Here is a 17,650-nt window from a genome sequence, read left to right as displayed (position 1 = left end):
AAATGCAGAGCTGCGTAGCGTCGTTACTCTGAAGTAGTCCACTCCGGCCACTGTGACAGCAACCTCCTAATCATTTTTGGGCTACTTCGGAGTTGCCGGGATGAGCGTGTCCGAGGCGGAGAAGTGGCGGCAGATCGCTGAGCAAGCCCAGCTAGAACTGCAACAGCTGTCGCTGCAGGCGCAGGGAGAATTGAAGGCAGCTAAAGAGGAGACTAAGAAGGTCCAGGACGACCGGCTACAACTTGCGGAACAGGTGAGAGAGCTCCAGGAAAAAGAGCAGCATTTAAGGGCGGTGGCGGTAGACCTCCAAAACAAGCTGGATGCAGAGAAAAACAAGGCGGGAGGGGCTCCCCAAGTCCAAGTGCTGCCAGGAAGGAGAGCAGGGACCCTTGTAAGCAAGTTCAATGGAGACCCGAAGGAGTTTCAGGGCTTTGAGACTGAGATCGTGTATGCTCTTGAGCTGCACCAGAATGAGTTCCCCGATGATGAGCACAGAGTAGCGTTTATTGTGGAACATCTCACCGGAGCAGCCAGGGAGTGGCTAAGACCATTAATCGCAACCAAGAATCCTTGCATGAAAAATGTCCAACAATTTCTAGAAGGTTTGAGGACGATGTATTCGTCCGATAGTCATTTGGACCAGACTAAGGAGGAACTGCATAATTTACGCCAAGGAAATATGACAGTTCGCGCATATTGGGCGAAATTCACCATGCTGGTGCACAGACTGGGGTGGGTTTTGGATTCGCCTCCCATGCAAGCTGCGTTTTACTTGGGTTTGAGCGAGGAGGTGAAGGATGAACTCTCGAGAGGTCCAAAGCCCAGTACTATGGATCAGCTGAGCAAAGCAGCTCTGGCGGTGGGGGTGAGGCAGGAATCCCGGTGGAACGACAAGCAAGCGACGCGCGCAAAGCGGGCTTGGTTCCCACGGTCGCAGGAGAAGCCACTCCCTCAACAACCCTTTCAGGCCACGCCTGGAGCCAGCCAGGACCAGGAGCCCATGCAGATTGATAGCGCGCGCGCGCGGGCTTTTCAAACCCCAGCGGCGCCAAGGCGCAAGGAGGGAAGGGGCGGGAATTGCTTTCTCTGCAACTCACCCCAGCATCTCGTCAGAGACTGCCCACATCGCAGGGAGTGGCAAGGAAAGGCGGGAACGGTGGTGCCCTCCCCCACTGACGCAGCACCACAGCAGGGAAACGGGAAAGCCTGGCTGCAGGAGACAAGGGGCAGCAGCCAGGCACAGTCAGCAGACAACAGCCCCAGCCCGCCCACCCGCACAGAGAGGTGCAGAGCCAGCCCACCCCTCCCAGAGCAGGAGTGGTTCTAGAAGTGACGCTAACGCTCCCAAATGGCTATCCCCTGACGGTCCTCGCCTTAATTGACAGTGGGGCGTCCGCCAACTTCTTCTCGAGAAGCTTTGCAGAAGAGCACCAAATCCAGCTTTTGCAGTTGGATTTTCCTCTGCACGTAGCAACCATTGACGGCAGGGAGCTGCTGGGCGGGGCCATCACACATCAAACCCCCCCCATGAGAATGACGGTGGGAAGGCACTCAGAGACACTGGCGTTCAACGTCACCACCATCTCAGACCCCCCCATCGTCTTGGGCATGAGCTGGCTGGCGCGCCACGACCCCTCCATCAGTTGGCACCAGAGGTGCATCACGTTTGGGTCAGACTTTTGTCTGGAACATTGCATGCAGCACCAACCAGGGGAGGGGCCTCCGATAGCCACGGTGGCCACCATGCATATCAAAGGGGGTGAGGCAATACCCAAGCAGTACTGGGACCTGCAGGAGGTCTTCAGCGAAGCGGAGTCCGACCACCTACCCCCGCACAGGCCTTTTGACTGCCAGATCAACCTGGTGCCAGGGGCGACGATACCCCCAGCCAAGCTGTACGCCATGTCAGACCAGGAGCTGGAGGATCTGCGCGCTTTCATCGACAAGAACCTCAAGCGGGGGTTCATAAGGGAAAGCAAGGCAGCAGGGGGCAGCCCGGTCTTCTGGGTGGACAAGAAAGACACGCAACAGCGCCGTCTGGTGGTGGACTTTAGACGGCTGAATTCGGTGACAGAGCCCGTGGCTTTCCCCATGCCCAGAGTGGATGATCTCCTGACAGCGGCACGCAGGGGCAAGATTTTCACCAAGCTGGACCTAAGGGGGGCGTACAACTTGATCAGGATCCGGGAAGGAGATGAATGGAAAACCACGATGTTCACGCCTCTGGGCTCTTTTGAATATCTGGTGATGCCCTTCGGTTTGCAAGGGGGCTCAGCATGCTTCCAGGCCTTCATGCACCACGTCCTGGGGTCCCTCCTCTTCAGGAAATGCTTGGTCTTCCTAGATGACATCCTTATCTACTCGAATGACCCAGTGCAGCATGTGAAAGATGTCAGAGAGGTGTTGCAACGCCTGAAGGAGAACCACCTGTATGTGAAGCTGGAGAAGTGCAAGTTTCACACCAAAGAGGTGGACTTCCTGGGCTACAAGCTGTCAGACAAGGGGCTGGCGATGGACAAGGACAAGGTGCAGGCCATCCTGGACTGGCACAGCCCCAGGACGCGCAAAGATGCCCAACGCCTACTAGGCTTCGCTAACTTCTACAGGAAGTTCATCAAGAACTTCTCTCGCGTTACGGCTCCCATCACGGACTGCCTGAGAGGCAAGCAGAAGTTCAAGTGGACACCAGAGGCGCAAGCAGCGTTCGAAAGCCTCAAGAGAGTGTTCGCCTCAGACCAAAACCTGTTCCATGTGGTGCAGGACGCGCCCCTACGCATTGAGACAGATGCTTCTGAAAAAGCTGTGGGCGCAATTTTGTTGCAACTGGACGCCAACAGGGAGTGGAGACCCTGTGCCTTCTTCTCCAGGAAGCTGACACAGCCTGAACGCAACTACACAGTGTTTGATAGGGAACTTCTTGCGATCTACGCTGCGTTCCAGCACTGGCGACACTTCCTGGTGGGCGCGAAGCACCCCATCCAGGTGTGCACAGACCACAAGAACCTGGAGTTCTGGAGAACTGCCAGGGTGCTCAACCAGCGGCAGATACGGTGGGCAGAGTTCTTCTCGAACTTCAACTTCTCCATCCACTACATCCCGGGGGAGCAGAATGTCAGGGCGGATGCCCTCTCCCGCAAGCCGGAGTACATGGAGGAGGAGGCGCCACCAGCCCCAAGGCACATTTTCCCCCCGTCGGCATGGTCCTGCGGAGCAGCTGTGGTGAGCGAGGCAGAACTCACAGCACTGACGGCAGCGGATGAATTTGCCAACCGCATCTTCAGAGAACTGAGAGGGGGGAGGGAGCAGGCAAAAGACTTTGCAGAACGCAGAGGGCTGCTTTTCTACAAGGGTGCGCTGTACCTACCCACCACCCAGCTTCGACGTACGGTCCTCAAGCAGATGCACGACAACCCTACAGCGGGGCATTTTGGAAGGGACAAAACCGCTCACCTAGTCATGAGACACTTCTGGTGGCCAGGGGTGCGGGAAGATGTTCGAGACTATGTAAGGGGCTGTAACACCTGCCAGCGGGCGAAGGTGGTCAGAGCAGCGCCACCAGGGTTGCTGGAGCCCTTAGCCACACCACACAGGCCGTGGGAAGTGGTGTCCATGGACTTCATCACAGATCTGCCTTCGTCCAGGGGTAAGACTGCAGTGTTGGTGGTGGTGGACCTTATGTCCAAAATGTGTCACTTTATACCGTGTGCCAGGGCAGTCTCGGCAGAAGAGACAGCCAAACTGTTTGTTGATCACATTTTCAGACTGCATGGATTACCTTTAAGGGTTATTTCGGATCGTGGCCGCCAATTTGTTTCCAGGTTCTGGCGGCGGCTCATGAACCTCCTGCAGGTGGAGGTCAGCTTGTCGACGGCTAGACACCCGCAGACCAACGGACAAGCGGAGAGGGTCAACGCCATTCTGCAGCAGTACCTGAGATGCTACGTCAGCCAGCGGCAAACGGACTGGGTGGATCGCTTGCCACTAGCAGAATTTGCCTACAACAATGCAGTGCACGTCTCCACAGGGGTGTCGCCCTTTAAGGCCAATTACGGGCGCGACCTCAGATCTTTCCCAGAGAGGGAGAGGGAGGAGGAGGAGGAGGAGGGCCCACAGGCTGAGGATTGGGCAGAGGAACTGGAGACGGTGCACCAGCAGCTCAGAGAACACTTGGAGAGGGCCAAGGAAGCGTACAAAAAGGGGGCAGATCGCCACAGGCGACAAGGGGAGGTCATCAGGGTGGGGGACAAGGTGTGGTTGTCCTCGGAGGGCCTTCCCACCAGAGGGAGGTGCAAAAAGCTGGCACCCAAAAGGCTGGGCCCCTTCACGGTCACGCAACAGGTAAACCCGGTGGCATACAGGCTGGCACTGCCAGAGGACATGAGGGTGCATCCAGTGTTTCATAGATCGCTGCTGTCGCCGTACAGGGAAAGCAGCAGGCTCCGAGACAGCGAACAAACCCCCGAGGGAGGGGGGGAGAGGGAAGGCAGGGAGCAACTCAATGAGGCCACGGCCATCCTGGATTCAAGGTGGGGGGTGGGGGGACTGGAGTACCTCATGGCATGGGAGGATGCTCCACCGTCCCAGAATGAATGGGTCCCAGCCACTCAGATACAGGAGGAATTCTTGGTGGAAGAATTTCACGCCCTCTTTCCCCACAGACCCAAGCCCTGGCACATGGAAAGGGAGGGGGAGGAGGAGGAGGCACGGGAGAGCAGCTCACCATGGCGCTGGGAAGCGGAGTTTGAGGAACCAGAGGATGAGGTATGGGTGTCACCGAGATCCACCCAGTCAGAGGAAGGAGCAGATTGGCAGAACGTTTTTACCCCCACCAGCTCTGACGCCACGGACTTTTTGGGATTCCCGTCCGCCCAGGCGGAAGGGGGGGGCTCGCAGGACTGGGGGGAGGTATTCACACCAACGGGCTCGGAGAGCACTGAGTTCTTAGGCTTCCAGTCATCACCGACACATGGGGGGGGCCTGGGGAGGGGTGAAGGAGAGCTTGGGAGGGGGGTGGATGTGAGGGACAGGGGATATCGCGAAGTCCCTCCCCTCCTGAGTTCAAGCCCGTCCCCGAGCAAAGGGGAAAGCAGGGAGAGTTCCGATTCCAGTGGGGAAGCAGGAAGTCGTGTCCGAGGCTCAGGCAAGGTAGAGGAGCCAGGGTCCCAGGTGGGACAGGAAGGGGCAAGCAAGGGGGGAAGACCCATCCCTCCAACTCCAGAATTACGCAGGAAAAGGAGGGGCAAGAGGATGGGTCTGCCAAAGCTTTTGTGTTGGAGAAAGACGCGCCAAAAGCCATTAGGAGGTTCTGAAACAGACTGACAACATCGCTCCGTGTAAATAGCAATGACTTGAGCACTGTAAATACGCAGCACCAATAAAAGAATAAAATGCAGAGCTGCGTAGCGTCGTTACTCTGAAGTAGTCCACTCCGGCCACTGTGACAGCACCCTTTGGGCATTAATTATTCCGATAGTTTATTAAACAGTGATCACTGGAACCAACGGGTTAATAGCAAGATGTTCAAAGCCTTCTGGTAACACTGAGCGGGCAAGAAACATATAAGTATATATACTTTAAATTCAATATTTTAGGTTCAGTAATGAAACTAACGTGGACACAGGTCTAAACCACTGAGCCTAGGGCTTGCCGATCAAAAGGTCAGCGGTTCGAATCACCGCGATGGGGTGAGCTCCCATTGTTTGGTCCCAGCTCCTGCCCACCTAGCAGTTCAAAAGCACGTCAAAGTGAAAGTAGATAAACAGGTACCGCTCTGGCGGGAAGGTAAACGCCGTTTCCGTGCACTGCTCTGGTTCACCAGAAGTGGCTTAGTCATGCTGGCCACATGACCTGGAAGCTGTACGCTGGCTCCCTCGGCCAGTAAAGCGAGATGAGCGCTGCAACCCCAGAGTCATTCGCGACTGGACCTAACAGACAGGGGTCCCTTTACCTTTACCTAATGAAACTAACAGCTTGTTAAAGAATCAGGACAATCAACTGCTTTTGCCATATCGTATTAAGACAAGACTTTAAGCAAAAAACTTACGAAGGACGGTCAGAGATGCTGTTGCAGAACACTGCCCATGGAAGTTTTTCGCTTTGACTGTGTATTTTCCACTATCGCTCACTGCAGCATTTTGGATTGCAAGAGAATAAATGTTCTTGGAACGATTTACTCGGATGTTGGATGAGAGAGCAATCTGATAATGAAAGAGATACTTTGTTAAGATCAAGTTATACTCGGGGAATGAATCATTTAATTTCAAGGCTGACATAAGTAATTACTTACTGGCTGGTTATCTTTAAACCAGTGGATTTCAGGGGAAGGATCTCCAGAAACTTCACAGGTAAGCAACACATCTTGTCCTTCGTTGATGTTTTGAGATTTCGGTTGTATGACAAAGGCTGGGGCATTTGATTGATCTTTTGAAAGACTCATTTCAAAGTGACATTTGATGATACCCTGTTCAGTTTTTCCTTCACAGGTAAGTATTCCTTCATCTTTCTGGGTCACTTTTTGGATAGTTAGAGTATGATCACTTCCTGATACACCATATCTATAATGTTCAGAATTGGTTAGCTCTATCCCATTCAGTAACCATTTTACATCAGAAGCACCAGCAATACTGGCTTTAAGGGTAGATTTTTGACCTACAGACACAGTCATTTTAGTGGTAGTAGATTTAACTTCTGTGTAAGATGTTTTAGCTTCATCAGACACAAGAGACTTTTTAACATATTCTTCTTTGACCATTGCCTTTTCTTGAGAAGTCATTGCAGATTTTTTCTGGGCAGATACTTCAAGTATTTCAGACTCTTTCTGAACTGATTTTTGAGTTTTGCTTAAGCTTGACACCTGAGAATCAATACTTTTAAAAGCTTGGCCAACAAACTGAAAGTTGGTTTTGGAGGCGCCGCCTTCCCCAACAATCTCACATGTATATTCACCTTGATCAGATTCCTTGAGGTTATGGATTTTAAGTTCATATGTTCCATCAGCTGCATAATGAAATTTGAAATGATCGTCTTCTTTTAGTTTCTTGCCATCTTTGTACCAGGCTACTTCTCGGACACTCAAAACACTGCTTTCAACCGAACAGAAAAATTTTGCTTTGTCCCCGGAAGCTTCCACTTTCAGCTGTTGTTTTATCTTAGGGGGAACAGCAACTGGCAAGTCCGCTTTCTCTGATGGTGGTGTTTTACCTGCAGGTGTTGACTTGGCTTTAGAGTGGGCAGGAGATGGTTCAGGGGATTTTACTCGCTTGGGAGATTTTACTCTGTCTGGGGACTTAACATGAGGCTCAGGAGATTTGACCCTTGGAGGTGATGTAATTGCTTTTTCTGGAACCCTTTTCCTTTGTACAGTCAAACTAAAGTGGGCTTCCTGCCTGCCTTCAGAATTCTCTACCACAACAGTGTAACTTCCTTCATCTGAGGTCTGGACAGATGAAATTTCAAAGGTAGATTTATACTGTGTACGTGTTACTTGGAAGCGTCCAGAAGAAACAATAGCTTGACTTGCACGGATCCAGGTCACAGTTGGTGTTGGTTCACCATCAATGTCACAAGAAAATCTTGCAGTCTCCCCTTCAGAGACAGTGATTGACCTTGGCTTTGTTAATATTGTTGCAGGCAGAGTGGTCTTAAACTTCCGATGAACAGCTCGCTCTTCTAATGATTTTTCCTCTGAAGCACTGACTCTCATTTCGGCAGAAGCATGGTGCTCATATGATGATAGTGATTCTCTGGTTTCTGTCAGTTCTGATTTGCTTGCTCTTATTGAAGAACTTGCTTCTGTTTCAGAGACTTTCTTAAATGAGGAGATTGCATATGCTGCAGTCCTTGTCAAGTCTGGTACAATAGATCTTGGTACTTCCTCATCTCTTCGCTGGGAGGTATATGTAGTGTAGTCTCCTCCTGTAACATCTAATGTTGCATAGTCAGAACATTCCCCTTTATAATTTGTGCACACAACACGGTATGTGCCACTATCATCAATATGGCAATCAAGAATCTCCAAGGTTAATACGCCACTAGTATTAGTGAAATGAATCTTATGGCTTTCCTGAATTTCAATACCATTGTGATACCATTTCACCTCAGCAGTTGGTTTGGACTGGACATTCAAAATGAATCTGGTGTTGGTGTTACATGGTACACGATGTGACCGCATTCTCAGAGTTATGCGTGGGGCATGATCCAGAGTGAAAGGCTCTTGCGTCAGAACTTCATATTTCCTTTCCATTGTTTTTTGGGTTTTCAAAGCAGCTTTCATGGATTCATACCTGGAAAATATATCAAATCTTGCTGTCCTTTCAAATCGTGAGAGTGATCGCTCACTAGACACTGGGCTTGGTGAGCGTGGCCGTGTTCTCTCTGGTGTAGGAGATCTTCTCTCTGTTTCTTCCACAGGGTGTGATCGGGGTCGAATTAATTCAGACACAGGACGCATTAATTCAATGTAAGTTGGAGAAAGAGAGCGCCTTCTTCCTAGTAATCTTGAGGGAGGAGAAAATTCCCTGTGAACGTGCCTCACCATTTCTATTTCTTCCTCTTCCTCTTGTGATCTGACCTCAGTTATTTCTCTCTCTCTCCTTCTTCTCAGTCGGCTCTTTTCTTCTTGTGACATATACTCAAGCTCACTCTTGTATTCAGCGAGCCGGCGGGTTGTTTTAACTGGTCGCAGCAGCTCCTCATCTTCTTTCTCAGACATTATTCTCTGTTTTTGTTTTGATGGTCTATAAATTGCTCTGTCATGGCGTTGCCGGAGCTGTGCATAAGATGCAGCGGTATCTTCTTTAGAGGGTATGTGATAAGTGCCGTACCTCAGCTCTCTTTGCCTAGATTCCTCTGTGGCAATATGAGCATCTGCTGCCGTGTAATGGAGAGAAGACAGTTCAAAGCGTGGAGGGCTTCTGCTTGGAGGTGATGCAGAAAAGCCCAACTCCAGTTCTTCTTCAAGTCGCAGTCTTTCTTCTTCAGTTCTCTTCATGGCTAAATAATCATCAACAGGTAGCAGCAGTTCTTCATCTGACAGGTCACTAAGTGATCGTCTTCTTGGTCGGTAATAAAATTCATAATCAGGAGATGGTGTACGCCGGCGTGCTGGCCTGACGGTCTCGAGATCATCTTGTGACAATTTGGGTATGCGCCACTTAGGTTTATACTGATCAGTAATGCGTGGCAGTGGCATCACATAGAACTGTTCCCATCTGGAGAGGCGAATGCGCTTTGGTCGCTTCTGAACAATTCTATCAAGTTTCCCTGGCATTTCATATTGGTCTCTCAGCTTCTTGTACCACTTCATGTCTGACATAGGCACAAACAGTTTGATGTTCTGATCCTCTTCCAGAGTAGTGGCTGCACGTCTGCGAGGCTCTGGGATCTCATAAGGCATCCGGAGTCTCCTTTCTTCTTTAATTTCTTCCTTTTTAAGTTCAAATTCACCTTTGACTGTCTTAGTGCTTACAGCTGGTTTATACAGGATAGCAGCTTGTCTGAGAGCTTCCTGCGCTACATCTGTCAGTGGGACGGATTCTGTTCTAGAAAGGATTTCTGCCATTCTCACTGTCTTGTCAATGCTTTTCTGTACATGCTTTTGCCGCTCTTCTTCACTCTTGTATTGACGCTTGATATATTTTGAGCGCTCTACCTTCAAGTAAGCCTGGCAACTTGTTGATCCAGCACTGTTTGTAGCAGTAACTCTGTAATAACCACTGTCTTCTGGTAAAGTATCCCTGATATGCAAAGCATAGTAATCTAATCCTTCATGTACGATTTCAATATTTGGACTAGCTGATAAGGGCTGTCCATCCTTTTCCCATTTGAGTGCTGGTTTTGGTATTCCAGATACTCTTATCTCAAAGCCGATACTCTGGCCTTCTTGGCATTCTGCATTTGCCAGTAGTCTTTTGAACATGGGTCTCATTGTGGTAGCCTCTGGAGGAGCATGCTGAACAACGGTTAACTTAGCTTTGCAGCTGTCCTCACCATATTTGTTGCGAGCCAGCACAGTATATTCAGCGTCATCATCTTCATTAACATTATGGATGAGCAGCTGATAAAGACCCTTATCAGTTTCAAAGGTATACTTCCTGTCATCATCTCCTGGCTTGATCTTCTGACCTGCTCTGAACCACGTTACACGAGGTTCCGGGTGAACTGTTATCGTTACTCCAAACCTGACATTTTCACCAACGTAGGCAGTACGATTGTATAAAGGCAGCGTAAATTCTGGTGGCTTCTCCAAAAGCCTCAAGGTATCTACTCGGCGCTTGACTCTCCTGACAGTTCTGCATCTGTAAAAGTCAGAAACTTCTCTCACACCTTTAACAAATAGTTCTGCGTAGGAACTGTCTTCACCGTAGTCATTTGTAACTTTGCACCTGTAGGTACCGTCATCTGATTTAGCAATGTCTTTGACATACATTGTGGCCACTCCTTCATGGTAGCTGATCTCATGTTTTTCACTGCTCTCCAATTGTCTTACTCCAAAGTACCAGGTTACTTCTGTGGACGAATCATAGTTTTCAATCTTGCAGACGTACTTGGCATGCCCACCTTCTTCTCCAACAGCATGCATTATTTGCCCAGTAAGGGGTCCAATGTCAATTGATGCCACTTTAACTTTAGCAACTGTAACGGCCTTCTGAGATCTGACTGCACCACCCCATGCAACACGGGCCACTGACACAACTGTGTTCCATTCCTTCTTCACCAATGTTTGATAATAACGTCTGTGTCTCAGTGTTTTGATAACTTTGGTGCTTGTTTTCTCTGTCCTTTGCTTCAGCCAAGCATGTTCAAGGGCTTCAGTAGCAGTCATACGAGATCTCCTTTCTTTTACTAGCAGGCGGTCAACAAAGTCCAAGGCCTCAATACTGATATCTTTGAAGGCTTCTTCGTCAAAGTTGTATTCAGCACTTATGATGTTTTCAATTGTTTGTTGGTTTGTTTCAGCAATGAAAGGATTCAGGCCGCTTAGAAGTACATACACTAGGGTTCCAAGTGACCACATATCCGTGGCTGTGTTGACCATATCATGCTGATGGACTTCAGGCGCATAATATTCAGGAGAAGTAAACTGGAGTCTGAAATTATCACCAGGTTTCAGATGCCTTGCCTGACCAAATTCAATGATTTTAACTATAGAGCTTCTTCTTGTGAAATAGATGATGTTCTCTGGCCTGATATCAAAGTGCCCAATGCTATGACTGTGCAGGAATTCAAGTGCTTCACATACTTGACGAACATAGCTTATAATTTCTCTTTCATTAAGTTCAAATGCAGGAGTATTAAGTCTTTCAAAGATGTCAACTCCAGATATGAACTCAGAGATCATGATAAGTTCTTCTAGGCTTTCAAATGATTCATGAAGCTGTAAGATATTTCTATGCCTAGCAATGTTGAGGATGGAAATTTCTTTCTTTACGAGCACTTGATCAGCACCTTTTACTTTGACAAACTTGGCCAGGTAAGTCTTCTTTGAAACTATCTCAACACATCTGTGGGCAATTCCAAATTGCCCCCGCCCAAGTTCTTCAGCAATCATATATCTGTCATAGAGTTCTTTTGTATTAGAGTGAGCTGCTTTTGTTGTAGTGACTTCTCTGGCCTCATCAACTTCTTCATCATAATTGACTGTTCTGGTCTTATCTTCCTTTGTTATTACAGAATCTGTAGGTTCAGAAGGCTGGCTTTGTCCAAATTTATTCTCTGCTATAACACGGAATACATAGCTTGTCTTGCCAAATAGGTTTATCACAGTGTATCGAGTGTCACGAGCCTGGCCAACACGAATCCATCTCTCAGCTGTGGTAGCGCGTTTCTCAACAGTATAGTGTGTGACTCGGCTTCCGCCATCATTTGCTGGAGCATTCCATGTCAGGTTGACCGAGTCCCTTGAAACCTCGCTTGCTTTCAGTCCTCTTGGGGGATCAGGAACATCAGCTACATCTAATTCAACTGTTTTCTGATCAATGCCAAATCTGTTTTTAGCACAGACAATGTAGAAGCCTGCATCTTTCCTGTCCACACCATTAGGGAAAACAAGAGATGTGAATGACCGTGTCACGATAACTTGGTAGTGTCCATTAGTATCAATAAGATCTTGCCCTTTCTGCCATGTGATCACTGGATCAGGCTTGCCACTGAATGGGATTTTAATGCTGATGACTTCACCACGGAGAGCGTGAACGGCCCCCATGCCTTCAAGATTTTTAGGCAAGTGTATCTTAGCAGGAACTGCAGAGAGAAAAAAAACACAGAGGAAGGGAAGAAACAAAATGAGTGCAAACTATTGCTTTAAAATAAAGCAAAACACTGCTTTAAACAGAGACTGGTTCAGAAGGTCTCAGGCATAGTGGCTAATATTTGCAACAAACCCTTTGCCATAAACTGAGACAGAGGGATGCAGGCAAAGGAAACCTGGACCCTACTCCAGCTGGACCCTCCACAGTTCCATCTACCATCAACTCTGCCTTTGGAAAGGATTTCAGAAAAGGGGGGTGCAGGCAAAGACCTTCATAGTGGTTAATAGAAAGGATTCCAGGAGAGAGAAGGGAGCAGCTGAAGACTACAGGGGCTCTCTCACAGGGCCCTTATACCAGCAACTATACTATGGGAAGGATCCTGATGACCTTTTAATATGTTAATATTGTCTATTGTGGAAGGCTTTGTATCCTGAAAGGTGGAATGTAAATAATAGAAACAAACAAGACAGACAGACAGTTCCCTTTGTTATATTCAGCCAGCTGAGCAACAACGGCTGTTCAGATTACAACACCAGGGGATCGTTTAATCTAGTCACAGCGCTCCTTCCCAATAATGTTAGAAGCAATTTACCAGACAAGTGTGTGCAAGAGCCTTTTATCATTTTATAGTCTGATAACATCTTCCAACAAAATTGATCACCAGACCAATGCTACCAGAGCACAGACCAAGTTATAAATCTGGATGTTTTGTATTTAACGTTTGTTTCACATACTGTTTATCTGTATGTATCCTATTGTACTTACATTGTTCAAATGAAAATTCTGTCTATTATGACTAACAAAACAATCCTGACCCCCCCCCCAAACCACTGGCTGGACAGGGCTAAATTTGGGTGGTCCTTCATCTCCATTAGTAGGGGGACACACCCATCATGGAGGCCCTTCTGATGCCCACAGAAAACTCTGTTGGTTTAGACTCAGCTGGTGGTGTTTTTACCAGCAGTAGCCAGGCTAGGCACTGAAAGAGGGCATTTTGAGGGCAGATCAGAAACCGCATTGGATCTGACCCAGGATCAGGCTCATCAACTATGCCAGTTTTGACCTGGTGTAGTTATTTCCTCCCATTACCTTCAGTGGGGAAGGAGGAATGTTCCAAAATGGCAACCCATGAGAACAAAAAGGGAGAAAAACATCTCTTCTTTCCCTAGGCAGAGTGAGCCAGTAGAACATATCCCATTTCACTTCATCTCCCATCTCTCCCACTTCACCTAGGACTACACCATAAATAACTAGATGACCATGCCACCATCTGACTTATTTTAAGGCTATTGAGAAAATATTATTCCAAACTCAGAGTTTCCACCCCGTCCCTCTGTATGAAAAATTAAATTAAAAACTAAATTTAAGAGCAAAGCACATTACTTACCTTCAACATCTAAGGAAGCAGTTCCAGAAACAGATCCTCCCTGGTTGGTTGCCCTCACTTGATATACAGTGGCATCATCATCTGTTACATTTGTAATTACTAGTTGGTAATAGCCGCCCTTAAATTCTTGTATCTTCACCTTTTCACCATCTGGCAAAATCTCTTTGCCCTGTCTGAACCATTTTACAACAGGCTTAGGATGACCAGTGACTTTGCAAACAAATGTGGCATGACCTCTGAATTTCACATTTAGGTTTCTGATTTCTTCCTTGAAATGTGGTGCCTGAATTGCTACATCAGATTTGGGAGTGATTGGTTGTGAAATTTCACTCCATTCGCTTTCACCTCCAAGATTTTCACATTTTACACGGAATTCATACTCCAGGCCTTCAATAAGACCTGTGACAGAATAGACAGTTTCGCGTATTTCTTCTGTTGTTACAGAAATCCATTTGTTTTGTTTCTTTTCGCGTTTCTCCAGGAAGTAATTTCTGATCTTTGAGCCTCCATCACTAGCAGGTGGCCTCCAAGAAACAACACAGGATTCACTTGTCACAGCAGATACAGCTGGCTGACCTGGTTGGCCTGGCTTTTCTGTAAAGAAGAAATAATAATTTTCAGGACATGAAGTCAGTTTGCTTTGTTGAACTGCAGATAGACAGAAACGTGGCTTGTGGAACACACTTACCAAATGGAGTCTTGATAATAACAACAGATGAAACTTCTAATGCTTCGCTGATGCCGAATGTATTCTGAGCAAAGACACGGAAATAATAGCCTGCATTTTCAGTTAGGTTAACAATTCTGCAGGTTGTGCCAGAAATGCTTGAAGAAACCAGCTGCCACTCTGTGCCTTCTTTTGCTTCTCTTTTCTCTACAACATAATTTGTTACTAGAGCACCTCCATCATCTTCAGGTGGCTTCCAGCTGATGACTGCAGAGTTTTTCAGCAAAGCTTCTATAACAATTGGCCCTGTTGGTATATCTGGCTTATCTACAAAAAGAAAAGAAAAGGCAGTGTTTAAAGTTAAATGGAGGAAGTCTTTCCCATGATTTCAAGAAAATTTAATGCCAAGACATACCTTGTATTTCCACGTTTAGTACAGTATCAACAGTTCCAAATGTGTTACTGAGTTGTACTTTGTAGTGTCCTGCGTGGGCTTTATGCTGTACGTTTTTAATGGAAAGGTGAGTATAATGCTCTGTGTTCTCAATAGTAATGTTTTCTGCACTCTTCAATAGTTTCTTTCCATGGAACCAAGTGATAGCAGGCACTGGACGACCAATGTATACAACATGGAGGCGAAGTGTGGATCCCACACCTGCACAATATTTCTCTTTCAATGGAAAGCCTGGGTGGAATTGTGGAGGAGCTTGTAAGAGTAGCTTGCCACTACTTTCAACCTCTCCAACGTCATTGATAGCCTTGCAAGTATAAATTCCTTCGTCTTCCTGCTCTTCTGTGAGCACCGTCAGTGTGTGAGTGCGCCCGTCTGATGACATCTTGTATTTTCTGCTCTGTACCAGTTCTTTGCCGAAACGATACCATTTAATATCAGGAAGAGGTCTCCCAAGGATCTGGCATGATAACTGAGCTGATTCACCCAGATTAGTAGTAACATCCTTCATTTCTTGTCTTACTCCTGGTGCTTCTCCAGCTATATTTATAAAGGGAGAAAGAAAATGTATTGAAAGCTTTTTCCATTGTTCTTTTATTCCACATTCCCTCCCAAACCATAATGCTATGGTACCAAACATAATGTTTATGCTGCCTATTTGATAAATCATTAATTTTATTAGCCCTGGAGGGGAAAATAGCTTATTTCCTTCCTTGAGGTCCATTCAGAAAAGTAAATACATGAAAGCAGAGTGTCATAGTTACATAATGGAATTGCCAAATTACTTCAAGACCACGAAATTAACCACTTTATACCATAGCACAGTTTACTGTGACATGTCATATCTTTTCAACAGCTACATAAAGCATAGTGAATATAATGGAATAGTTAAACATACATGTCAGTTTTGTCTTTACTGTCATAGCTGTTCTACGAGGTCTGCTGAGTCCAGTCTCATTTTCTGCAAAAACTCTGAATTCATATTCCGTAGCTTCCAGTAAGCCTCCCATTATAAACTGCCTGTCTTTGTTGCGTTCTTTATTGCACTTTTTCCAGGTAGACTCTCCAGACTGGCGATATTCAACCCAGTATCCGATGATCTCTTTACCACCATCACATTCAGGGCGCTCCCATTCTAAAGTAATGCTATCCTTAGATATGGACGTGATCTCAATTTCTCCAGGCTGGCTTGGTTTGTCTGTAAAATTTCAAAGTATTTTAATTAAAAAGTGTATTTTCCAAAAAACAACAACAACCCACGCCATACTGATACCCTCTAACACAGAAGTTACATTTACGTACCAAATGGATCCTTGCACACAACTGGCTCAGACGCAGGGCTGGGTTCGCCCTCACCAATGTCATTTTGGGCTACAATACGGAACTGATATTCCGCATCTGGAACCAGCCCTGTGACTGTATACATTGTAGTTGTGATGCAAGTCTTGTTGTGTCTGACCCATTTCTCAGTAGTTGTTTCTTTACGTTCAATATAGTAGCCTGTGACACGAGAACCACCGTCATCTCTAGGTCTGGACCAAGTTAAGCTAATGGAACTCTTTGTGACATCAAGGATTTCTGGTGGATAACTGGGAGGCTCTGGAGGATCTGTTGAAAAGAATGTAACAATAACCATTAGTCATTCTGGCATAGCAGTTAAGTGCATAATAATAATAATAATAATAATAATTTATTATTTATACACCACCCATCTGACTGGGTTTCCCCAGCCACTCTGGGTGGCTTCCAACAGAAAAATGAAATGAAATAATCTATTAAACATTAAAAGCCTCCCTAAACAGGGATGCCTTCAGATGTCTTCTGTTTTTCTCTTTGACATCTGATGGGAGGCCGTTCCACAGGGCAGGCGCCACTACTGAGAAGGCCCTCTGCCTGGTTCCCTGCAACTTGGCTTCTCGCAACGAGGGAACCACCAGAAGGCTCTCGGTACTGGACCTCAGTATCCGGGCAGAACAACTGGACCATAACCATGGAAAGCTGGGGTCACATGTCCGTTCAGTCATGAACTTACTAAACAGTGCTGTACATGTTAACCCAGAACTGAGTGATCCTAACTTTAATAGGACTTACCCCCAGATAAGCCTGTATAGGATGGCAACCTTATTTACTTTTGGGCAGTCATTCTCTCTCGACCTAACCTACCCTGCAGGTTTATTATCAGGATAAAAAGGGGGCAAACAATGTACACTCCCCTGAGCACCTTGGATAATAAAATAAAGTGTGAGCGAGATGCACACACATACATGCATTTTCTGAACCTGTATACTTACTCAAAGGTGTCTTTGGCACAACTGGCTCTTCAGATTTCAGGGACCTGCTTACACCAAACTGGTTTTCAGCACAAACACGGAAGTGGTATTCCACATTTTCTTTGAGTCCTTTCACTACCAGTGATGTGCCCCTTACTCTGGAGCCAACGGTGTACCAGGCGGTCTTTGGTACTTCACGTCTCTCAATATTGTATCCTAATATATCTGCGCCACCATCGTCACTTGGAGGCTTCCAGCTGACTCTAACGGAGCGTGCTTGTATGTCATCATACTCAAGTGGCCCTTCTGGTGGATTTGGAATACCAATCACTCTGACCTTGATGTAGACAACCTTCTTGCCACATTTGTTTTCAAGTGTCAAATCGTAGGTACCAGAATCTTCTCGTTCTGCATCTTTTATCACAAGTTCAGTATCTGATTCAGAAGTCGCAATCATGGCTCTCTTGGTGACATCATGTCCCTCTTTAGTCCATTTGCATATTGGAATGGGTTTACCTTTAATTGGCACTGTAAGCTTAACTACTCCACCTTGCCTTACAAATACACCTTCCAGGTATTTTTCATCAAGTTCATAATCAGGGAGTTCTGGGAGGAGGAAAAAGAGAT

General features: G+C 46.9%; 1 protein-coding gene across 50 annotated transcripts in view; it reads right to left on the bottom strand.

Annotated features, from left to right (window-relative positions):
• TTN (titin) overlaps positions 1-17,650 on the bottom strand; it is a 307,843-nt gene that overhangs the window by 2,670 nt on the left and 287,523 nt on the right. For all 50 annotated transcript variants that reach the window (XM_035133990.2, XM_035134229.2, XM_035134116.2 and 47 more), the window contains 8 exons: positions 17,045-17,629; positions 16,056-16,361; positions 15,652-15,951; positions 14,718-15,293; positions 14,324-14,629; positions 13,636-14,229; positions 6,287-12,240; positions 6,044-6,197 (listed from right to left, as the gene is read on the bottom strand). In XM_035133990.2, the coding sequence (XP_034989881.2) occupies positions 6,044-6,197; positions 6,287-12,240; positions 13,636-14,229; positions 14,324-14,629; positions 14,718-15,293; positions 15,652-15,951; positions 16,056-16,361; positions 17,045-17,629 (8,775 nt within the window). The remainder of the gene's footprint in view (positions 1-6,043; positions 6,198-6,286; positions 12,241-13,635; positions 14,230-14,323; positions 14,630-14,717; positions 15,294-15,651; positions 15,952-16,055; positions 16,362-17,044; positions 17,630-17,650) is intronic.

This window comes from Zootoca vivipara, chromosome 1, assembly GCF_963506605.1.
Source record: "Zootoca vivipara chromosome 1, rZooViv1.1, whole genome shotgun sequence".
In the NCBI taxonomy this organism is placed as follows: domain Eukaryota; kingdom Metazoa; phylum Chordata; class Lepidosauria; order Squamata; family Lacertidae; genus Zootoca; species Zootoca vivipara.
Note: the sequence above shows the minus strand (reverse complement) of the source record. Positions and strands in the feature narration are given on the sequence as shown.